The sequence below is a fragment of the Amphibalanus amphitrite genome, unplaced genomic scaffold, assembly GCF_019059575.1.
Source record: "Amphibalanus amphitrite isolate SeventyFive unplaced genomic scaffold, NRLGWU_Aamphi_draft 000029F_arrow, whole genome shotgun sequence".
Classification (NCBI taxonomy): domain Eukaryota; kingdom Metazoa; phylum Arthropoda; class Thecostraca; order Balanomorpha; family Balanidae; genus Amphibalanus; species Amphibalanus amphitrite.
The window spans coordinates 1,012,639-1,037,181 of NW_024881525.1; the positions used below are offsets into that span (position 1 = coordinate 1,012,639).

Below are 24,543 nucleotides of genomic sequence, written 5' to 3' on the forward strand. Positions count from 1 at the left end.
ACCCCTTTAGGAGCGTAAAATTAGTCGGACCATAGACTTCTACGTATCTATATTTGTTTGATACAGTAGTGTATGGTCGGACATATGCATTTCCTTAGAAAACAAACTTTTTCACATTCGATGACCGAACTGGTTCTTGAAACCTGTATAACTGCATGTTATGATGCTTCTGTTAGGAAGTTCCTTCCGTGTGCCTTGGACCTTGTTTTCCAAAGGATGTTTTTGACTTTGGTTAGGTTAAACAGCTGGGCAAAGCCGAGGCCTCCCTGTTCCGAACTAGGCCTCTTCTATGCGTCGGGCTGTAACAATGCCGCCGTGGCTCCTAACTAACCGTTAGTTTACGACACTACACCGCTGTTGTTAATCTGGACGGGCTCTACATAGACAGGAGCACGGCCCTGGACAGGAGCCTCTGTTCCTCGGCGGATAACGGAAATTACCGGGGCTCGTGGATATTGCCAGTCATTTGTTCCCTCACCAAGACTCGGGTATTTGAGAGCAATTGTTTAAGCTCATTGGCGACGCATCAAGAGAGGTGATATTGAACGCTGCGATGGGGACACTACCCAGTACCCAGTAATAGTTCATGCCCACCTACTCTAGAAAAAAAGTTGTGAACGTAAAACTATGTGAAACATCAGATGAAGGGGACAACATAGAAACTCATCCGTCGCATTTTTGCATTTCCCGAACATCCAATATTCCCCGTTCCGCATCCTCCCTCTCCTCTCGCCCGTCTCCCGCCCTCTGCCCTTCCTCTCCGTCTGCTCTCTCTCTCCCGCCTCTCGGGCGGCGGCTGTGGCGGCCGGGAGGATGGGCCGTATGTGGGACGGGGCCGGCGGCACCAGGCGGCGCCCGGCAGTCACCAGTCGGCCCGCTGCTGCCGTGGCGGGCGGGGCATGGAGGGAGGCCCCGTCAAACGACAAGGTGGGGCGCTGTGCCGGTATGGACCGAACGTGGGGAGAGTAGATGGACTGACTTGTGACTGGTGTATGGCACTTGAGGATGCCTGAGGGCGTGTCAAGACTATCGTGACGTGGAAGCAACACCGTCAACGCTAACGGAAAGCGAGAGGTAGGTCTGATTTAACATGTATTTCGCCTTGTTATTCAGTGTTGATTGGTTCAGTGTCTCAGTTTCTGTCTGGCATTTCTTATCTATCCCAGCCCAGTTTCTCCTATCTCTGCGCTGCGCCGGAGTGACGGTACCCCACCCCGTCACCGTGGCCCCGCTCCCCTCCCTCGCGGCCGCTGGGTCGGCTGATGCTGCGGCCTCTGAGCGCGGTGCGGGTCACGGGGTCAAGGGGTCGACCCGACCCGGTCTCTCGCGTCGTGTCGAGCCGAGTCGCTCCGGTTGGGCACAACAAGCGAGTCTCTGCTGTGGGTGCCTACAGCTCCTGAACCTGTAATGTAGCGTGATAGACACAACTGTGATGAACAGAATCGGTCTGTCGTGGTCATGAAAGGGTCGTTGTTTGCATACCTACATAGAAGCATGTCTGCCATGCCTATAGCCAAGTTGGTTTTGCATTTTTTTTTTGTCACTCATTTTGGGGAGCCCGCTATGAGCTGAGCACTGAGCAGTGCTCGCTGCTCAGCTAGACCCGATCTATGTAAATGGATAATGCCATGTCGCCTGTATACCTAACGAAAGAAACGACTGATTACTGACCGTTTTTTCGTGTTGTGATTATTTGATTTAATGTGACCTAGCATGTGCCAGAGTTAACCTTGACCTCAACCCTTTCGTACAAAAAGTAGATAGGTATATCATTCGTGGCATCTTAACAGTACCAAATAGTTGTTGGGATTTGGCTCTGTGACATTGTTTTAACTTTTTAAGAAGTTATTCGCCAAAAAAAGAAAGACTTTTTGGCTTATGCCATGGCCTGTAAGATCATGGATTCCCATGAGCCCTTGAAATCGGATACCATTAGCCTCCTGCTTTGTTAAGCTCCAGCTTAGCAAAAATAAATAATTAGGACAATTAGGGGCAAATGTGAGGGGTCATGTGAACGTCCACCCGTACCGTCGAAGGATACAGATCGCAGAATGGTCAATGCCAGCGAGAGTTGCAGCTACAACAAACGTGAAATGTGTTTCATGATACTGGGCGGGAACCTTCATAAAATCCACCCCGCCGCCGTCTGTCTGTCCAGTGTCAGTTCCGCGTGAGGATGCGTTTCGCCGTTCGCATGTTGATTCGTTGTGCGTGTGGTGACGTCCTCCGCGCGTGCGCCCCCGTCACGGTACCGCTCAGTGCGTGTGACATGACGGTGTGACGGTGACGATGACGGTGACGGCGACGGTGACATCCAATCCCTTCCGGGTCTCCATCCCGACCTGATCTCTACCGTATCGCACGACGTACACAGGTCGTAGGACGAGTCAACCGTCGCGTCGCACCAGTCCGTTAGGTAATTGGTGGTAGTCGTGTACAGGTTGATGGTCCCCTACTCTTTATCCACCGGGTTCCTATGGCTCAGCATTGGCAGCAGCCGCCTGCTACCGATAGGCTGTGCCGCATGACCCGAGAGTGAAGCGGCACAGTCTACCCACGCCGTTTGACATCGGCTCGGGTCGCCGGGTGGAGCGCTTTGTAGACCAGCTGTCGCGTCAGACCAGCGCGGGGGGAGGGGCTCGTCTCGGTGGTTGGCGTGGGCTGGCGAGTGGTGTGGGGCGTGTTGGTGGACCAGGGGGGCTGGGCGGGTGTGTGTGGTCACTTGCTGCATTGCACATTTTGCGTCGCTTAACAATCGCATTCCTGTTTTTGCTAAGCACAATGCACGGAAGACCCAGCGAATATAATTTACTTGTGCATTGTGCAAAACGTGATTTGGCACGGTATCGAGACAACCATAGGTCTTGTGCCACATATACAGGGTGATTTTTTTTAACTGTTAAAAAGTAAACGTCAATGGTGGTCCCTAAAGCGAAAAATCTTGTGCAAAAAAGCAATGCACGTAATAGATAAATCTGGGACATTTTGTATGGTGTCATGATTTAACCTTTTTAACCGAAGGCCCCAATGAAGCCTGAAAATGTCCCACCAATCGGGGACGCATGGTCCACCGCCGTTCAGTAAGGAACGACACAAAACGATGATTTTGAAGCTTTGAGGCAGTTCGAAGCATAGGATCATCAAGGAGATACCTCAGAAAGACGTTAAATAATGCATGAACAAGCTTTTAATCATAAATAACATTCAAACGGTCCATCTGGCGTATGTGCAGCCTCTGAAGAATCAGTCTCCAGGGAGAAACAAAAACAGTGAATCAGACACCACCAGGGCCGCCAGTAGCAAAATCCTCGACCTGCCCTTTCTAGACTTCTAGTTTTTGGACCCAGGTATGGCAGATATAACAAGAAAACGTTGGAAATATCTGGCAGAGCTGAAAATGGGTGATAGGAGCCTTTTCAGTCCGCCTAATGAGCATGGGAGTCCATGGTGCCGTTCAACACGTGCTCAGGCGGGCTGATTCGTGTCGGCGAGAGAGGGGGTATCTTCAAGCACAAGTAAAATACACGATGGTCGTTCCTTCACATCGTGTCTGCATGAAATCAAAATGTCCCAGAATGCTCGTCATGCTGGTACACTGAGAAAACAGTGTCCCGATTTTCGGGCTCAGAGACCAGTTTTCGGGCTAATGTACCATATTCAAAACAGACAGCACATTTCGAGAATACTTTCTGAGCTAGCGCCACATGGGCTCATACGATCCCTTAAATCGGTATCATTGATCGCAGAAACAGAGCTCAGTCAGTACCCATTATCGGTGTCAAGCTCTAAAACTAGTCTCACTATGATACCAGTTTTCAGCCTGATCCCCATTTTCGAGCTCACCTGATTCCAGTTTGAGGGCTCAAATTGTGTGGTGAAGCCAATATTAGGGCTCACGTCATCGCTTCTCGGGGCTTTGGTAAAAGCTGGATTGCGTCAGCTGGCTGGCCAGCTGGCGACGCACGAAAGGTATTTAATTTTAGATATACCTAAGCGCGGTAGTAGGATGGACATAAATATTTCAAATGGCTTTAAATGAAAAATTGATTGGTAAATATTCATTCTTTTACATATATCTAGCATTGATATGTAAGAAGCTCTGCTAGCGCCACCATACGGCGCCAGCTGGCAAAAAATCCAGTTAATACCAGAGCCCGCTTTTCGTCCGATGCAGCCCCTCCTCCCCCCTCCCCCGTGTCCAGCAGCTGCGAATAAGACGAAGCCGCGGACAAACTTTTTTTTTGCTCGGCCAGCCTAGCGCCAGTCTCGAGCGGTGGGACAGTTAACCGGCAATTTTGGCCGGGATGCAAAAGTTACGTTAAACCGGTTTATGTTAACCCGGGAGCAAATAACAACGTGGGAGCCTATCTTAGGTGTGGCAAAGCTAACGGATTACTTACTTGTTGCCGAGGTGCCCAAAGAAGGTACTGGAACCGAAAACACAACATTGGTTCATGTATTTATTAACATTCATACACACAGTCATACTTGTGCAAGGTGTCAGTGTTCGGTTGTGGGGTGTAATAGCCAGGGAAAAAGTTCTATGAACTGAAAAACCCGGCGCCTATTACTTCGCAACATGGTTGTGTATTCAACATGAACTGCAAGGAGTGCAGACGACATTGCCTGTGCTAACGTAACGTCTCATGGGCAGCGCCGCGCTCTGACACCTTGGTCCCAGAAGCGGCGGCGTTTCTGACCGCAAATCGCCGGAGAGCCGGTCGACGCCGTTGAGGGGACTGAGCAGGCCGCTGCCAGCTCCACCTTCACGTCCGCGCGGCGCAGCTCGGTGTGCGGCGGCGGCTCATCGCGCGGGCCGCACCCGTCCGTCCGCTGCACGAGCCGCTTTTCGATCCGACAGCGCAACACCGGCACGCCATTGTGCTGGCTGAGCGGCGGCAGCGGCACGTAGGCAACAAAACAGTAGAAATCGATGGGCCTGGATCGGCGTTGCCAGCAACGCCGGCAGCGGCGCGGCGGGAGGCGCCAGTGCCGCCGTCGGGGACGTGTGCCCTTCGCTGCGCTCATTCGAGTTGGCCGGCCGGCCGCGCGGCGTAGTCCTTTTGACACGGTGCGAGAAGAGCCGGATGAAGGTGGACTTTTTATTGGCGTTGCTGGTGCTCACGCCGCCGGCGTCCAGTTTGGGCGGCAAGTCCGAGTACCAGGAGTCGGACAAGTCCCGCGCGAACGCCGCCAGCCGGTCGTCGTCACTGCTGGCGGCGGCCCGCCGACGGCGCTGCCTCAGAATCGGACGAGTCGGTGGTACTGAGCACCTCGCGGGACGGGTAGCTGGGAGTGGGCCGGCCGCGGCCCCTGCCAGGCCGCGCCACCTTCACCGGCGCAGCCGCCTTCAAACTGCCCTTGCTGGGCGGCGGGTTGGTCGGCGGAGGCGGCAGCGGTGCCTCGACGTCAGTCCGAGTCGCTGTCACTGGGCGGCCGCCGCGGAGACGGCTTCTGTTTGACCCGCAGCCGGCCTGGGCCGGCTCGGCGCCCTCGGCCGGCGGCGCGCGCCGTTTCGAGCGTTTCACCTTTTCACTGTTACTCTCGCCTGGTCCTCAGCGTCGAGCGGCTCGGCGCTGTTCGGTTTCATGTGGCCCATGCTGCTGGGAAACTCGGGTGGGGACAGCTTTCTGACTGGAGTGCCGTCGAAGATGGAGGAGACGGGGGTGCTCGCAGAGTCCTTGCCCAATGCCCATGATAGAGCCGAGGCTCCACTGGACGCCCAGCTTAATCGGGCTATCGCCGCCCTCCTTCTATGGTGGATTCTTCGGCCCCCTACAGCCACTAGGGCCATCATATACTCCCAGATGGCGGCACCTAGGGGATGAGGGGGGGGGGGGGTGTCTGGGCCACTTGTCCACCTCGTGGCGTCGCCAGCGACGCCTGCGAGTCGGAGCAAATGATTATGGGGTCTTCCTCGAAGGACGGGTGCTTCAGGAGATGTTGCTTTGCCGTTTTGGGCGCCACCATCTCAGATCGGTAAATGGAGCAAATCCTCCCCGCCGCCTCCCGCAGTACCAATGTTGTACTGTCTGGGTGCTCGGTGAGGACCCCAGCGCCGCCTTCCTATTACTCCCCCGGTCGCAGACCCGTCGACCCAGGCCCACGTCGCACGCTGGGGGAGCGCTCCCAGTCACGCCTCCGCAGCACTCCTCCTCGCTGTCGCGGACGCCCCGATCGGCAGCAGGTCCAGGTGGACCGTGACGCCGTCTGTTGGCGTCTACGGGGGCAGTCTCGTGGATAAGCGCGCCTCGGCGGGCAGCGCCACTCCAGTGGTCCCACACCGCTCCCCCGCGCTCTCTCCAGCCGGTCACTGACTTCAGTCACGGTGGGGGGGGGGGGGCTTCCGCCACGACGCGGCGGGTCCTCCGACGGGAGGGAGAGCGCCTTCGCCAGTAGGCGCGATGCCAGCGCATCCCTCCTCATCTCTCCATCGGCACGACGCCCGCCTCGGCCCTCACGGCGAGTCTTGGAGCATGGAAATCGGGCAGCCAGTGATGACTCATGCCACCATCAGCATCTCCGCCTCCAGGACGCCAAGATGTGTGGCCGCAGCCGCAGGCAGCCACGCCGACCCCGCTGCCCGCATGCCCAAGTAGTCTCGAATCGCTGACACCTCTCCTGAAACAAGAGTGGTGTCGTAAACTTAAACCCCTTGCTGGAGCCCGCCAGCCGCGACAACACCGCCACACCAATTTTTGTGACCCCGGAACTTCCGTCCCGAGCCTTATTTCACGGCACGATGCTACAGTGCGCTACACGTATTGTGGTATTCAGCTTCCATGGAAACATCAACTAATTTGGACGCTCAAACATGGGAGTCAGGAGTGGTTAAGGCCCAGAGCGTTCTGTCTGGTTTATAAAACCTTGGCCAGCAGATGTAAACGTGCTTTTTGTATAAGTGGCTTAATTTTGACGCAAAAGGGCACTAACCTTCGGCGCAAATAATGCAGAAATTTCAGCGCAAAGTGCAAAATAGCTTGCGCCGAACTTCGGCGCATGACGGCTTCACGGGCGTCCGGCGTACCATAAGGATGTTTTCCAGTTTGGGCTGCAGGTTTTAGCTCTAGGTTTTAGACTGTAGGTTTTGGGTTGGGTTGGGCTGGGCTGGGCTGGGCTGGGTTGGGCTGGGCTGGGCTGGTTGGGGTGGTTGGGTTGGGTTGGATTAGGTTAGGTAAGTTTAGGTTAGTTTAGTTTAGGATAGATATGAATACCTATTTTTTGTAAGTTGAATTATTTTTTTCATTTTGTAGCATCATATGCCTTCCATCTTTGAACTGCCATATTCAAGCACCAGAATAAGTATGGACTTGAACCTTTTCCAGTCTGGATGCCTGTATGGAAGTTGTGCAAAATCATGCAGTTGAAGGTATTGTAACCACAAATAAGAGCTCATGACTCAAGTCTCAACTTGTCCATAATTGGTTATCTTGATGTATACTTGTAGACCCTTCCTCTTACTTGGCACACAGGCATGGTGTCACAGTGTTCTAAAATTGGATTTCAATTGGGTGTCCCAATAAAAAAAAAATCTGAAGACAAAATGAGATAGATTTAGTCTTTCCGCAAAACTGCATAATGCCATTTTTACCTCAGATTTTGTCAGAACCTTCACAGGATCTGAAATGAAATGATGTAGAGTAGATGCATCAACTGTCAAGTCATGCGTAACCTGGCAGCTGGCTGTTGAATCAAACTTTTGACATATTTTTTTAGCAAAGATGAAATAAAGCCACTTGTCATATTTTTAGGATGAAAACATTTTCCCCATCATGTGTGGTTATTCACCTAAAATTCTGAAACATGGAACACTGTCATACCAGCATTCCATCATGTCAACCAGCATTCCGCAGCATGTTAGCAGAAGCAGCAGCATGTTATAAGTATATGAAAGATCCAAATAGGTTGTAGGTTGGTAGGTATTGGTACTAAGTTTAACTTAATAGGTTAGTAGGCAAGGTTAGGATTAATTTTAGTTGAGCATCAAGATAACCATTACGAACAAGTAACAAAATCCTTACCTACCCTTGAAAGCATTGCTTCAATCACATCATCACGAAGAACCAGACAAAATTTTTGCACATTCTTACACTATTTGACATCCTGAATCCAGATATGATGCTTTCATGTGGCGCAAATACAAGAAAAACGAATAATCAAACCCGTGCGTATTCGTATCAACGGCGCCACAATTGTAGATCAGACCTTTTCTGAACAAATGCCACCACAATTTTAATTGATAAGGGATTAAAATGGCATGAGCATCAACATCTTGATTTTTTCTAAAAGATAGCGATAACTGATAACTAATAACTTACCATTCATTTTGAAATCACGGCGGTAGGTACACCAACACATGGCACTGAAAACAGCAAAAGACGGAATGGCGGAATGTCGTATGGAGCCCTAAAACGCAGCTCGAATTGAGCCCGAAAAGGAAGACGAACTGATGCCGCTTTCGGGGCTAATGTACTTTGAGCCCGAAAAGGGCGCCTAACTGATCCCGATTTTAAAATCATACAGATTTGAGCCCTGTTTTGGCACTCATATGAGCCCTTATTCAAAAATGTTCTCAAAGTGTTTTCTGAGTGTATATAATTCTACAATATATATTTGCATTTTAACCCCACTAAACCTCATTACTTTTTAACAAGTAAAAAAAAATCACTGTATGCATGATATTTAGGCAATACGCTTATGAAAATAGTAGATTGATCGGATTGATCCTGGATGTCAATTCGTATGCTAAATGTCGACATGTATTAAATGAACGAATGAATGAATCAATCAATCAATCGACAATCGACAAGTAGATATAAAACCGTATAAATGGCTCGCAACCACTAAAATCAAACTAGATCCTAACTCGGAAAAGTAGCCGGAGCCCCGATGAGGCTCGAGCCGGGACTCCACGTTGAAAGTTTTGCCAATGATCCATCATCATTCCACCAAGCTAGAGCGACCGGCACCCGCAATCACAAAAACATTCATTGACTTTGCTGCCGACCTCCCGGCCCCGCCGCCCGCCCGGCCAGACTTTGCCCCGGCCGTGGCCACCACCCGGTGTAGCTCAGCGTAGGAGTGCTAGACTGTCAAACTGACCGATAGTGGGAGGCCCGGTTCGAGACGCTTCGCGTGCCGGATGTTTATTTCTGTGTCCGAGGCTATGCGATTAGTCCACTTTTCAGAAATATTATTTGGTGACAGGTCTGTTTTCTTTCTTTGCTGCAATTCATGAGGAGACCGTATGATGGGCCCTTACCTGTCCTTCCGCACCCCACTTGGGAGATGGGTGTTTGAACCTCCCCGGGTTTTGTGAATATCTCTAAAGCGAATTTTTGGAGGGTGGATTACGATTGGTTCTATGCGACAAGTGACCACACACACCCAGCCCCAGGTTCGCTCACTCCCTCTTCACATCACCCCCGCCCCACACCACACTCCAGCCCACCTCATCCACCGAGCCGAGTCAAATAGACAGGCCCGACCCTTACCCCCCCTTCCCCCCAGCCTAGCCGGTGTAACGCAGCGTCCGGTCAAATCGCTCTACCAGGCGACCCGAGCCGGTGTCATACAGTGTGGGTAGGCTGTGCCGCTTCACTCTCGGGTCATGCGGCACAGCCTACCGGTACCAGGCGGCTGCTGCCAATGCTGAGCCATAGGAACCCGGTGGATAAAGAGTAGCGGACCATCAACCTGTACACGACTGTATATGTAGGTACCGTCCAGCCACTGCGGCCTGCGGGGCTTAGCCACCCGAACCGACCGGTTGGCCAGAACGCCAACTGTCCGACTGACGAATCGCTCAGTCGACTAACTAACGAATCACCTCGTTGCGCTCTTCCACTTTCTTGCAACAAGCATGACTGGCGAACTTATTTCACAGAACACAAACAGGAACCATGAAGTTCGGTAGCAACGGGCATGCTCCCGTCTCCGCTATTCTGCAGTTTATCTGCACATCCTGCCGCGACTGTCAGACGTGAGCAGCCGTTTCCTCAGGGTCGCCGCTGTTTGGTCAGTTTGCAGGGAACGGTTATTTGTTTGTGCCCCTCCCAGACGAGCGGTGGGCGGTGCCCATCACACCCGGCTGCCGGCGCCGACAGCACTTTGGACAGATTGGCGGGCACTGGTATGGTGAACTGTAATGTGAGATGGCTGGAGACGCTAGGGAGGACCCTCTGCGGAGGTTCGACATGCTTCCGGCACGTGGTAGCGGGATTGGGAGCTGTAAAGTGATGTATCTTATCGACGTGCGCGCTAGCATGCGCTATCAATGCATTCCGTTCCATATTTGTAGATTTTTCGTTAGCCTGGCGACATGCTCTCTAAATGGGGCGCCATTCCTCCGATCATGGCGACATTCGTCGGAGCGACAGTGACATTACCGCTACCTGTCGTCACATTCCACGGATCTCTGGCGACATTCTTCGGGAGTTTCTCTGACCTGTGCATTGATGGAGAGCGGGCACTCCCTCCCGCTCGGCCAGCCTGTCGCGCTACCGGCCGCTGACTGCGGAATGGCATCCGACTAGCTGTCGAGACACCATTCCGGGACGAGTACATGTAAGGTGCGAGACAGGCTGGCTATGCAACGCTCCTGCAGCGGCTGCAGCGCTCCGCGGTGTCCGGCAGCCCGTCCGCCCGCGCCGGTTGACCGAAATGCGACCGGACTGGCGGCGCGGCGGCCACGCAACCTCAATCGCTGCTCTCGGCTCACGGCGGCGGCGGGCGCGGAAGTGGAACGGCCCGGCGCGGCGGCGGGCCGGCCGGCTGACCCGGCTCTCTCACGGTAATGGAGGCCCGCGGCGCCGGCCGCCCAGCCGGGGCCGAGCCGAGGCCGGCGGGCTGCCGGCGGCGGCACCACACAGCCGACAGAGACGCCGGACAAGACGCAGCGGCGGCGAGATGTGAGGATTGCCGCGACGCCCGCGCACCGGCGCCGGCGCCCTTTGTGCGCCGGTGACCGGGCGCCCCGGGCCGCGCGGGCGCCCGACACGCCAGTGGCAGTTGTGTTCGGGACATGACTGGTGAGACGGGCGGCGGTTTTATTGTTATCGATGCAGGAAGATGAATTGCTCGCCTTGACCCGGTCGGGAGGCGGTGTGTGAGTTTGTCTCGGCGGGGTGCCGACAGCTGCGGCGAACGGCAGGCGATGAGAAGCGGCACGGGCGGTCGGTAAAAACGGAGCGCCGACACCGACACCGACAGCAGCAAGGACGCTGTCTTCCGGAGCTGATGGACGGTGACCCGGTGTGTCAGTTTCACTCGGTGTCAGAAGTCAGACACCTGGTGTCAGTTGTCTGACACTCCGTATCAGCTGGTAGTTCCACTTGGTGTCAGTTTTCAAAGGCACCCGGTGTCTGTTGTAAGCAAAATCCGGTGTCAGCTGTCAGTTCCACTCGGCGTTAGTTGCAGGCAGTTGGCAGTGACACTCCGTGTCATTTGTAAATGACACTCGGTGTCAGTTGTTGATGGCTCCCCATGTCAGCTGATGGCACCCGGTGTCAGTTGTCTGTTACCGGTGTCGGTTGTCAGTGGTCTGGAATCTGGATTGGCGGCGGGTGTCGATTAACAGCACAAACATGTGATACCAACCCGATGCGCGTTGTCAGAGGATGCATCCGATGTCAGTAATTAGCGACATGGGGTTGGCTTGGTACCCACGGATACTAACCCCAATACTAGTCCGACACTTCTTCTGCAAGTTAACGCCTTTATACGATGTCCCGATCAGTGACAGCCCGCAATGTCAGGCATTTTCAGTGTTGAGTGTCCTGTCCTGCTGTAACAGGCTCTCGCCTCCTATTGGGCCTCTCTATCCCTCGGACACCTACCGACAGCCCGCTACTCCCATTCTCGCCTCATTGAACTCAGTGGCCAGAGGTCGCCGACCACGGCGGTTCCACCTGATGAGACTCATTAGTAGCACGCCCGACCGAACAGAGCGCTGAACTGAACGTCGCCGGACCTGCCCGGACCAATTAAACCCACCCGAACTGCCAGCGGGAAAGAGATGAGATGAGACTGGCGGCGGCTTTACGTGTGGATCTGGTAAATTCAGGCGATGCCGAACCGCGCTCGGTCATGTGAAGTCAACCCGAACGGTGTTCGATAAGAACGGACTAATTCTGGCTGCGGGCGAATTGGGTTTGGAGCGGTATCGAAATATGCGAGTTTTCGTTTCACTTCACCCTATCGGCATATCACATCCCTTCCGTGGCAATCCCGAAGCCCCTATGCCATTCCCATTGGGAGTTTATGACACTTCAGCCGGGAAATAAAAGCACGACAGGGCGGCGCAGCTGAGTCGAGTTTCGCTTTATTCCGGCTCCACTTTGAGCCGGCTTTATTGGAAGATGGAGGCGCCTGCCTGAGGTCGTCCTCAAAGGGTGACCGGAGCCGGCCTTATTGGAAGATGGAGGCGCCTGCCTGAGGTTGTCCTCCAAGGGTGACCGGAGCCGGCTTTATTGGAAGATGGAGGTGCCTGCCTGAGGTCGTCCTCAAAGGGTGACCGGAGCCGGCCTTATTGGAAGATGGAGGCGCCTGCCTGAGGTCGTCCTCCAAGGGTGACCGATCAGAGAGATGACTGGTCCAGCATCAGCTCTGTGAGGCTACTGACGGGCAGACATCCATTAGCTAAGCTGCTGCTTTTAGCATCAAAATTGTACACCACTGAATGGGCTGTTGCGTTGGGCTGCTGTTGACACCCTTGGGTTGTTAGATTCTTAAGTGGGTTGATTATGATCATATGTGCCAAAAGTGCACGAGTGGCAGCGTGAACGAATTTCATTGTAATTACTTGCGACAATAATCCCGGCATTTATGTGTGACATTGATCGAGATGGTTACGCCGGACGACTAATTCGCTGTCACTTGGGAACTCAAAGCTCAGTTACCAGCCGCCGGTTCCAGCAAAGAAATATTGGTCCCATGGTGCACAGCGCCTGGCAGCGAGAGCGAAGCTGGCGGCCCATTCCCACCTGACTTCTGCGTGACCGTGACGTCACAGTCTGCCGTCACGGGACGCGTAGCGTAATTATTCGGTGCGGCGTGGCGGTGCCACAATAAGGAACAGCTCCGACCATTCTGTGCTCAGGGGCGTGACGGCGCACCGGGACGGCCCAGACTAGGATAGAGGGACTAGAACGGTACGAAGGCAGAGATTCTTAGAGGAGGACAGCAGTAGCGAAGAAAAGAAATAAGAATAGATAGACAATTGTCAAAGACAAAGCCTGAAACAAGGTGGCAAGCCATTAGTTCGGTTTTAAAACGTGTTTCTTGACATGATCTTGCAGAACCGTGTGTGCAGTTTTTATGCGTAGGTGTTTTGGCATCGACGCCCATGTGCGTCCTTCGTAAACCATATCCCTTTGGGATGACGGAGGATAGTTAAAGTGCACCTATTTTCCGGTTCCCATGATACATCACCAATATTTTTGCCGTCGGCAAGTCTTCCATCAGCCTCCGACGGGCCCATTTGGACCGGGAGGGAGCCGTGGGAGTCGCGCTGACCGCCGTCCAAGGTCATTGTCCGCCTGACCAGTGGGCGGAAAATGAGCCGATTTTCGGCACGGGCACCGCCACAAAGACGGACGGACACTGCCTCAGGGCAGAGAGCCGCGGCGGCGCCGACTAAACGCTGAGAACAGGGAATGGCAGTGTTGGCGTAGGACAGGGAGACGCCGCCGGAGCTGGGCTGAAACGCTGAGAACTGTCGCAGCGTGGGGCAGAGACCCACACTGCCGCCGAGTTGAACCCTGAGAACAGGGTACAGACGCGGCGTAGGACAGCTCGTCCCACTTTCAATGCATCCATCTGCCCTTTCGCCGATACCTTTCCCTTGTCATGTGCACGTCGACAAGCATTATCTGTGCACTTTTCATTTTGTCCATGCACGCCTCACTTTGACCGTGCGCCGACTCTGCCGTGGCTGTTGTGTTGTCAAGTGGTCTGGTCGAAGTCGTGCGGTGGCTGAATCTTTAGAGACGTTAGACGTCCACACCTCTCGGGACCGGGCGCCTTTTTCCGATCGGACGGCAGGCGATGCTCAACAATGGGGAAAGCTGCTTTTTAGGCGGTTAGAAACAGTGGCGAGCTGGCGGCGGCGGTGACGGTGGCGCTGGTCAAGCTGGCGGTGACTGTGGCAGTAGAGACACTGCGGTAGGTGCAGTGGAAATATTGCGGTGTATTTTAGTGGCGGACCACCTCGGAGCGCGTATGGCGTGTGTGTGGGCGCGGACAGCGTCCCAATTACCACCGGATGGCCCACCGACACATCGGTGGCGTAAGTCTGAGGTAACCGGTGTCTTCGGTGGAACAGTTTTCAGAGCGGCTGTCTCTGTTCACTGAGAGACGAGCGCCCCGTCGGCAGAGGCCTGTGGCAACGGCGTCATGGCTGGATAGTTGAGTAACCACAGGGTGTGTCTCTGTAGGTGCTGGTGAAATGGAGGTGTCGAACTTCTTGGGACAATGATGAGAATTATTGGCAGGGTGGTGGGTTTTCTAAATCTGCGCCTTCGAAAGTTGCCGGTGTGCTGAGAACGGGTCTGTCTTGCGGAGTATGTATGCTGTGATGAAAGTTCAGCGATTTACAGTGCTTAGCACGCGTTATCATCGCACCAGCGTTCAAGGCATCGGAAAGAAAGACAGGAAGCTCTTTAGCACCATTCGATGCCCATGGGGAGACAGAGCCAACAAGACTAAACTGATGAATGAATGCCCTGTGCGCTTGGCACCTACTGGAACTGTAATTCAGACATTAACATTCTTAGGGCATAGGTCGGTTAAGGTGACCGAGCCTCGTCGATTGTCAGCTGCAACAAAGGACATCGATTAACGTCATCATTTTAAACGTGACTGAGCTGTGTTACGCAGTTGCCTACAGCTTTGGATCATCTCAGCTAATATATCCATGTCATTTTTACCTAGTACACAAGCCTATAAATAGCCTTTGACAGCCGCTAATGAGATTAAAAAAAGCAGTAGCCAAATAAATCTCTTTTTCTTTCAATGAAGAGGATCAGATGACCGCTCATCAGGTAGATTGGCGATTGATGGTTAATTGGCAATTCTCCAGCGAGATGTAACCGTGCGATACCTATGCATTTAGCCACATAATCACCTGCCATCACATTAGCTCATCATCCCACTATCACAGCCCCAATCAACATTTCACACTGCGTCACACAGTGAAGCTCTGTCGCGGCGTTCAAATCATCTGTCGGTTACATCACAACGTTGAGGCACTCTCACCGAGCCCAACTTGGCGGTATACGTGCCTGCCCGGTCACCTGTGAAGGCCTCCGGTGGATCCTGACGCTCTGTACGACCGCAGGCTCTCCCGCCGGGTGGACGAGCTCGGTAGTCTCTGGCCCTTCCTCCCCACGGGGAGGTGGGAGGTGGAACGGTCGCGCTTCACTGGCTCGTACGGGTGATGCATGAAGACAGAGAGCGATGATGATGTCAGATGTGGTTGGGAGATCAGAGATAAAGGCGAAAGGCGGAGGAATGGCCATGAGGGAGGGCAGTTGATACAGCGGTGGTCGGCACGGGCATGTGACAATCGATATTTGCTGGCGTGGCTCATTTTTGGACAAGTTATCAGGTTTCAAAGCTCAAACGGATCCAGTTGAGTCGCCAGGGCTTTCGACAAATGCCCTGTCATGTGTTTTTTTTTTTTGACAAATTTACTGGCATCAAAGAAGCGTTTTAAGTTCATGCACCAGTTCATGCATTTTACTTTCATGATTTTTTTAAAGATAATGTTGATATATTGGCCTCTCTCGCGCCATACAACACTCATCTCGGCGGCGGAGTGGAAGCTCGACCCACCACGAAGTCCTCGGCCCCCGCTGCATTAGCGCCACACCTAACCCATTACCCGTTCGGTGGCCGAACCCCCTCACTATCGTCCGTGTGTCCGGGCTGAGAAGGTTCCCGCTCAGAGTCGCTTAGCATCCCACCACTCATCTCCATCAGTGGTGGATCGCACCACGGAGCGCCGCCCACCGCGGCCGCGGCTCTCCCACGCCCGAGACGGTTCAAAGCGCCGGGATATGGTTCAAAGCGCCGGGATGGGTTTAAAGCGCTCGGAACGGGTTAAAGAGCCCGAAATGCTTCACAGCGCCCGGGATGGGTCAAAGCGCCGGGCTATGTCTACCGTCGGGTGGCTTCAAGGTCTGGATGGGTGATACTTTTGGGGCGGCTTGTAGGGCCGGAGTAGGTCATACCTCAGGACATCTCTCCCACGCCGAGGTGGTCAATACTGCCGTCCATACTGATTCATCCAGACTGCAGACGGACAGACAGTGGACTCCGCACTGATTGGTACTTCCAGGTTGGTCCTTATAGCTATCCTTATCCTTATAGCCGTATTGTGTGGCGATGATAAACCCTATACACGCCAGGATCGCTACATCACCGGACATAAGCCACGCCAGAGGTCTTCTAATGCATTGCTGGGCCTCTCACGAGGATCTAGTTCAATACGCCGTGCCAGGATGCTCATTGCCGAAATGTCAACTCAAATGACAAAGCCAGTGTATTTCTATACAAATCCTTGCCTATTTATTGCTCCTATCCTTCTTCAATCGCTGTTTTTTTGGCCTGTACCAGCGGTTGTACGGTAGATATAGGACTGTATCACATTGGTCTGCTTCATATTTGTTTTCTGTTTCAGAATACCGGTTGAAGGTCTTTCTATCGCAAGAAATTTGCATGAGTGTGAAGACACAGCAATTGAGGGACGCCTGTACTCGAGGATTTGGTAAGTTAAAAAGTGATTGGGATCGACCAGCCTCATGCGTTCCGGCGAGTCTTCACTTCTTTCCCGTCTTTCGTATCAGTCCCGGGTTGATCCGACTGAATAGGTGAGCGCGCGACGTATGCTCCGGCACTCCTACCGTCGTAAGCCAGTATCGTCCCTCCACCGTCTGTCCGCTGTCCACCCATTTCGATCAGTCAGTCCCGTCCCCTCTTCGTCTCTTCGTCTGTCTGTATTGAGCGTCCGTGAGCAGTGATCACCTGCGTCCACTGCACCCCCGCCCCGCCCCCTTCTGCAAGATGGACCACCCCATCGGACTCCCGTCTACGGTCCGCCAGAAGTGGCAGACGCTCCGCTCCCCTGCCTCCTAGCTCCCGTCCCGCCGTCCGTCCGTCTGTCTGGCTGCAGTGTCATTCCCCTCCCGTCCGTCTTTATACGGTGTCAGTCTCCTCAGTCCCGTCCCCGCCGCCCGTATATCTGCTTGTATTAGAGTCTATCAGTCCCCTCCCGTCCGCCCGTCCGTCTCTCTGCAGTGTCATTCTCCTCCCGTTCGTCTGTCTGCAGTGTGTGCTCCCTCCCGTCCGTCCGTCCGTCTCTCCGTCTGTATGCAGTGTCATTCCCCTCCCGTCCATCCTTCCGACTGTCTGCTTGTATGCAGTGTCAGTCCCCTTCCGGTGGCTCCCACGCCGGCACCAGCCTGAGAGCCGGGCGCCGGAAGTGGGAGGTGTTTCATGGTCGACAGCCGCACAGCTTTAAAACGCGCCACCTCCGTTCATTGAGTGAAAAGCGACGCACGGCATCTTGATGGCGGGCTATTCCAGGCTTGGTTTCCTCCGATAGTCGTCAACTCTCCAGGCTGTAATCATGAGTTTATTTCAGTTGCGCTGTAGCACTGCTTATTGTTTTGTCTTGGCTAGATGGGGTCAGCCAACGGGTCTGTTGCACTGCAAATGAAGCGTCAGACCGTGAACACGCTTCAGTTCTTGTGTTCCTACTACCTACACCCGGTAGCTAAATAAAGCGACATATATTTTGGTGACAAAACGGGACCATATGTAATTTTGTAATGGTGTGACATCGTTCAAAGACGGTGCATGTGGAGCGGAACGGTCACACCCCGGTCCAGTCGTGAAACCGTGTGTCCGAACAAAAAGGAACGGAAAGCAGTGTTACACGAAAACAGACCCAGCGAGGGAAAAAGTCATCGACAGTGCTGTTCATCTTCGCTGATCGCATATGTAATGAGCGTTATTAGACTGTTCAGACAGGCGGAGAATTCCATTGTACGTCTATCAGATGTCTCATGAACTATTCATTTCTGCTCGGCCGACATGAACCGGCTCTCGCGGGTCACCGGGTCGCCTTAACAATCACTAAGCGGGCGGTGCGGCATGGATCCGTGCGCGTTCGCTGCGGTGTCGGGGTGATTATTCAGTCGAACGGAACTGGCCTGTCGGCCTCCTCTTTAGCCATTTCCTGACCGAGTCCGCTGTGGGCCACGTGCGGTATGTAATGACCATTATCAACGTGCTCACATGTCAGCGGGCATTAGCATAGAGCCGTGAGCCGGTGGAAGGGCCGTGCCGGTCACTACCGGTTAATGTTTGGTAACCAGCGCGGCTGGGCTTGAGTCTGGGAGCTCAGTTTCACATCAGCGTCTTCCAATGACCGGGCTTCACGTTTGAATATGAATGGCGTCGTGATTTGAAGCCAAACGGGCGGTGCGCAGCTGCATAAAATGCATTTAAATTCGTAGGATTTCACTAAAAATCAGGGTGTGTTTTAGCCTAGAGGTCAAAATAATAATCCATTATTCATATAGAAACCATGACTGCCTCCGAGGATATGTGAATGCCAATGGGTACTTGACTGCGTTTGACGTTCTGCCTTACGTATAAGTCATAGTCGATTTGCGTTTTTTTTTTTTTTTTTGGTGGGGCAGGAAGGGGCCAGGGGGAGGGCGCTGTAGGCACAGCTGGTGTTTCTCGGGAAAAGGAAGGAGCGATTTTACCGCACCATTCCATCGTTTGATCTGCCTGGTTGAGAGTGGAAAGTCAATAAGGTAAGTAGGTGAATCATTTCCCCATCAATTTTTATTTACAAGATTGACGCCCATGTTTTGACTGAAAACAGGACAGGAGACTCGTTGGGTTGCTCCGGTAAGTCCACTTAGCTTTGCGTAGCTCGTTAGTGCGCGTCAACCGTCATCAGGCCCACATGTGACCGCGCCCAGGCGGCGACCCATACCCTACCCAGACCCAGACCCATACTTTATGCATACCCTACCCAGGTCACGTCGTTGCTATGACCGTTGCCGCCGCCGCCGTCCGGTAGGTAGGTATGCATGTTGCGCGTGCAGCTGGCCAGTCCGATCCTAGGGTTAGGCTCCTTTACAAAATGTGTTGACTCAATGACAACATTCCTCAGTATTGGTTAATTGATATAACTAATAACACCTATTGGCCTTGAGTCGTTATTAGCAATAAAAAAAAAAAATGTTGGGAGAGTCGTGTTTCTGAAGCTATGAGATATACCTCAAAGAATAATGGCATACATAGGAATAAAATCATGCATCGTTAAAGCGTCGGTCAGCTCCGATGATATTCAGAGTCGTGCTAAGTCGTGACATGCTGACCTGACTCTATCCGCGTCGTTTTAGAAAATCACGGATTGAACGAGTCGTGTTAGCTCCATTCGAGATGCTGAAGACATCGTCGCATCATGCCCGTCGCCCGTGCTGACACACTCAGTAAAACGATCCAGTCATTCCTTGTCGGATGTCTGGCGGACAAACTGTGTCACCTTGGTCGCCCGTCCGATGCATTTTGTTGGTTCAGCGCTGCCGATATTCCCCAGGGCGTCAATAGGTCAATCTGGCGATTCACCGCAGGGGGAGGAGGAGGATTGTGCTGACCGTGCTGATGTTGTTGGTTCAATGGGAGTCAAATATGTGGGCCAATGACTTGACGGTGTAACGTTATGACGTGATGGTTTAACGTAATGACGTCACGGTGTAATTCGCTAACACCGCGTGGTCGAAGAAGGTGCTCCATTTTCGTATATTTCTGGAAAATGGTGCATGTAGACACCCCGGTTCTGTCATCAGGACGCTGACGCTGTTAGATGTTAGAGCTCAGCGGCACATCAGATGACGCCTCGCTACTTCTTGGTGAAGCGATATACGTTTAATCGACGGGCTGGCAACATAAAATCTATTGTGTAGTTATGCACCCGAAAATTTCTGATATCTCCTGAATCATAAACATGCACGCTGTCTCCGAAGTTCGACCTTGCCAGACTGATAAAGTTAGCCTTGGTATTTTTATCTAGCCTTTATACGCACAGCTGTAACCGCTTTCTGGGATTCGGGAGATGTGAGAAGACCTGTGACTGCTGTCATTCTCACACAATAAGACACGCCCCGCCACCTGTAGGTAATTGGAAGCGGCGGCCGGCGGCGTTCGGGGGTCTTCTCGCCCCCTCCTCTCGCCCCTCCCCTCGTCGCCCTGAGCTGTCGGAGCCGTCAGCACGAAGCCATTGCCATTAGTATGCGGCCTCTGCCTGTCTTGCCGCCGCCGAGCTCTCAAGGTTCCGCGTCCGGCCGCCGCCAAATAAGGGAAATCAGGTTAGTCGGTCGCCCCCGAAGGTGGCCCGGTGGTTCCGGCGGCGGGCCCTCTGAAGCACGTCCCGATGACGCCTCGGGGCACGGGGGGAGGGGGTGGCTGTCGGCAGGGGTGGTCCGACAGACCGGCCGGCCGGCCCTTCCTGGACCCCCGACCTCGGGCTCGGACAATGCCATTGGTCACAGCTCGCGGAATTTGATTTCCTGCCCACCTGTCTGTTCGTTTTAACCTTACCTATATCGTCTCAATTACGGCACGCATCGTGATACTCGTATAACAATAGCTGATGTGTTCGGGCCATAGGTACTCTCATCTTCAGGCTTTGCTGACAACTGTCCAGCGAATCAATTGCACCACCAGAGATCAGAACGAAACTCCATTCTCCTCGTCTTTATCTTTTCTTTCCTCCTCTCTCTCCTCCTTACTCTTACTCCGCCCATATTCTGTGGCGCATAGAGCGGCTCTCTCTCTCGCCTTCTCTTCCTCGTTTTTCTTCCATAAACCACTCATTCTGCCTCTCCGCCATCAGTGAAGTTCCATGACACCCTCACCGTCAGTGACGCCCGGCCCCGCTGCGTCACTGACGGTGACCAATGACGACCCATCACGTCCCCCAGTACCGACAGTCGACACGTGTTCACTGAGCGAGCACACGTGATCGAGAAGAAGGTTAGCGACGCTTGATAGCTATGGAAATCGTCCATTGTAGTTCGATATACCGTCTCTGGGCCAGGGCTGATACGGTCAAGGTTTGACATCGGTTTGGCACATCAACAGATACGCTGAGGCGTGTTTGGTTGGAAAAGATTGCCTATACGTGTCGCAATTTGCTTTCGATTTTCCCCGGTTTTTCTATTATCAGTTAAGCTATTGTACTTCAGAGACATCCCGGCAGTGTTATGCATCGCCGCAGACAGGAACATTGAATTTTGTCGATGATTACATTAGTCGATGTGCAGCAATAGGAAAACAAACCATAGCCAACTGAATTGACAGTGCTTATTAATCCGTTCACAGGACTGCTCTGAGTCCGACACCGGCCGTCATCCGGTCACGTGACCGTCTGAGCAGACACCCGGTCACGTGGGTCCCTCTGGTGACGTCACACCACCGCCGGAAGTGGTGGCTTCCGGTGTGAGCGTCTGCGGCAGCCCCTTGTCCGACGACTGGTGGTCGCCGGCAGGCGTGCGAACCCTTCCGCCGCCTTCCGCCATGGATTCGGCGGCGGCGCCCGGCCGCTCACAGCCCGACCCATTCGTCACAGTGGTGAATATAAGTCAAAGTCAGCTGGCGCCGGCGCCGCAGGCGTTCTACCAGAACCCGCAGTACCACAGCGTGCTGGAGGGCCGCAAACTGAGCGTCCAGGTGCCCAACGAGAGCAGCGAAGAGGTCGTCACCTTTGTCACCGTGCTGGACGTGAGGGATGGTGGTGAGGAGGGCTCTCCTTCAGCGCCCGGTACGGAGAGAGTGGCGGTAACCACTGACAGCTTCACAGACTTGGCGGTGGGTTCGGTCTCAGATGAGGCAGTAGAGATGGATGTGAAACACACCAAACTGGCCGGCGATGAGACGCTATCGTCTGTGGCGGTGTCGTCTCACACTACTGAGCTGGTGACGTTGTACCGGCTGCCCGGCGAGCGGCTGGGGCTCGGCCTCAAGTTCCGCGGCGGTGAGAGTGCTGAGGAGCCCGTGCAGGGTGTGTCGGTTCAGTCGTGTGCCGAGGGCAGTCCGTCGGCACGCGCCTCGTGCAGCTGGGGTCGTCTGCAGCCCGGGGACCGGATCACGGCGATTGCCGGCCGGCCGGTGACGGCTCTCACCCGGCTGCAGTGCGTGCAGCTGCTGCAGGACACCCCTCTAGCCGTGGAACTGCGCGTCAGACACCTGGGCAGGCGAGAGACGCTGGTAAGCCAGGACAGCGGCATCTCGCTCGGAGGGGACACCCTGCGCGTGTCTCCGGCGCGGGAGGTCGACGCTCGGGATAAATCCCCGACAGGGAGGAGGGAGCGACGGGCCGCCGGCGCGCCGGCCGCGCCGCTCGTCACCACCGACGCGCTGTCGGCGCAGGAGGCGTGGCTGCAGACGGCGCTGGAGTCGGACGGCAGCTCGTGCAGCAGCCGCAGCAGCACCTCCACGGTGGTGGAGCGCGGCGCCGGCCGGCTGCCGCCGCCGCCGGCGCCGCAGCTCGACCTGGCCTCGGCGCTGCGCCAGTTCGAGCGGCTGGAACGTGAGCTGAGCATGGACAGTGTGTTCGCGGCCGGAGGAGCGGACGAGGAGGGCAGTGTGAGCCCCCTGCCGCCTCCCGAGGTGTTCCAGGACAGACCGGAGCTCGCAGAGGACTCTGAGATCGAGGAGGAGGAGAGGAACGAGACGAGGACGATCAGCCGGCAGCCGTCCTCGCCAGCTGAGGAGGACGAGGGTTTCCATGACTCAGGCGGGAGTGGTGGAGCGAGCCCTCCGGCTAGCCACCGCCGGCTCAGCGATGGGTCCGGAGAGGAGGCTGAAGCCCAGACTGACGACTGTCCTCTGGAAGACCGGACCCTGGAGACTGATGAAATAACGCAGTCTGATGAGGAGCAGGAGTCACCGCCAGAGGAGAGAGCTGCTCGATCGAAGGAGCCGTCCCTGACTGAGCCAGACAGAGAGGGCTCTGAGGAAGAATCAGGAGCACGTGTTGAAAGGTTATCCACATTCTCGTGTGATGTTTCTGATGAAGATCCCGAATTCAATTCAAACGAAGCAGATCAAGCTAACGAAATCTGCGCCGATGAGACAGACACTGCTGAACAAGCGGACGCTGCTGCGGAAGTGGCGATAGACTCACCTGATTCTACCTCCGACGCTTTAGAAGAGACAGAATCCTCTCTACAATCTGACCAGTCCGGCGCTACACACCCGCCCGAGACGGCGGACACCGATGTGAAGACGGCGACCGAAGCGGCTTTGTTGGACGAGGGCCCTTCGGAGGGAGTTCTGGCCAACTATGTGCCGACGCCGATGCCCAGGAAACGCAGTATGGTGCTGGTCCCGGCCGACAGGTAAGTCACATACGGGTATGTAGGTAGGAGCATGAGTTAGTGGGTGTACTTGTACTGATAAGACTCACATGATGGCTTGTGATACTTGTACTTGTATAGACTCACAAAGCCATCATTGAAGTTCACAAGCCTAGTTATATTTTCATTCGATCATTTCAGTCAAAATTAATGGCGGCTGTTAATTATGTCTTGTTGCAAATATTGTGTACCGCCAATGTGGCCCTTTATGATAATGCGATGTTCAGGTAGCTCCTAAATTCGTGCTTTATTTGTGGGTTCTTGCTTCATCCGATGGAAAAGACGCTTGAGCTAGTGACCAGTCACTGTATACTATTCATGTTCGCTAATGCCGGACACCGGCACTCTCCTGTCCTCAGTGACGACGACTCTGTGGAGAGTGACAGCGGCGCCACCGCTGACGCCGAGACGCAAGCAGCGACACCTGAAGAGCAGAAACACAACCAGCCAGGCCCAAGATATGGTGAGTACAGCTCATCTGCAGCAGAGCCAGCGACTGGTGTGTCGTAGGAGCTGAGCCCGTCCGTTGGGTCCGGGGTCTCTACCGGTAGGAGGCGTAGCAAGTCCCCCAGTCACTCAAAAGGTCACCCCGGAGGTAAATATCCCCACGGAGGACGGGACTACTCCTAACAGTTGTCTGGGGAGGTGACCGAGGCGTGGGGTGACCCTTGTGGCGAGGTAACCGTCAGCCAGGCAAAGAGAGGCGTGATCCAGGAGGTCTGAGTGTGCTGAGTGTGCTGAGGTCCTAGGTTTAAAAAAAGAATAGGTATGGTTAATTTCATGTAAAATTAAAGTCATGATGACTAAGATCTCGTAGATTATGTTATGCTCTATAAAGGTAAATGGGTATTGGGTGCTTATTTTGAAGGTGAGTTCAACGATGCTGTCGAATGCACAATCATAGGGGTTATCATTTAGTATAACTATTTATTTATTTTGCTACTGTGAAGGATACTTGATGGATACCATTTCAGAGCCATGGGCTGAGAGGATAAGGGGAGACGCAGGGCTTGATCGACCACCGAGTGGTTCGCCACTGCAGCTAAGTTCATTACGTTGAGGCTGCGCTCTGATGGGACAGGCCATTCAGACTGTCAAATTA

General features: G+C 54.0%; 1 protein-coding gene across 1 annotated transcript; it reads left to right on the forward strand.

Annotated features, from left to right (window-relative positions):
• The first annotated feature begins 904 nt into the window (after positions 1-904).
• Positions 905-23,951, forward strand: LOC122365976 (dentin sialophosphoprotein-like). Its single transcript, XM_043337677.1, has 4 exons — positions 905-1,074; positions 16,682-16,768; positions 21,406-23,423; positions 23,801-23,951. The coding sequence occupies exons 3-4, from the start codon at positions 21,601-21,603 to the stop codon at positions 23,949-23,951; spliced, it is 1,974 nt and encodes a 657-aa protein (XP_043193612.1). The 5' UTR covers positions 905-1,074; positions 16,682-16,768; positions 21,406-21,600.
• Positions 23,952-24,543: the final 592 nt, after the last annotated feature.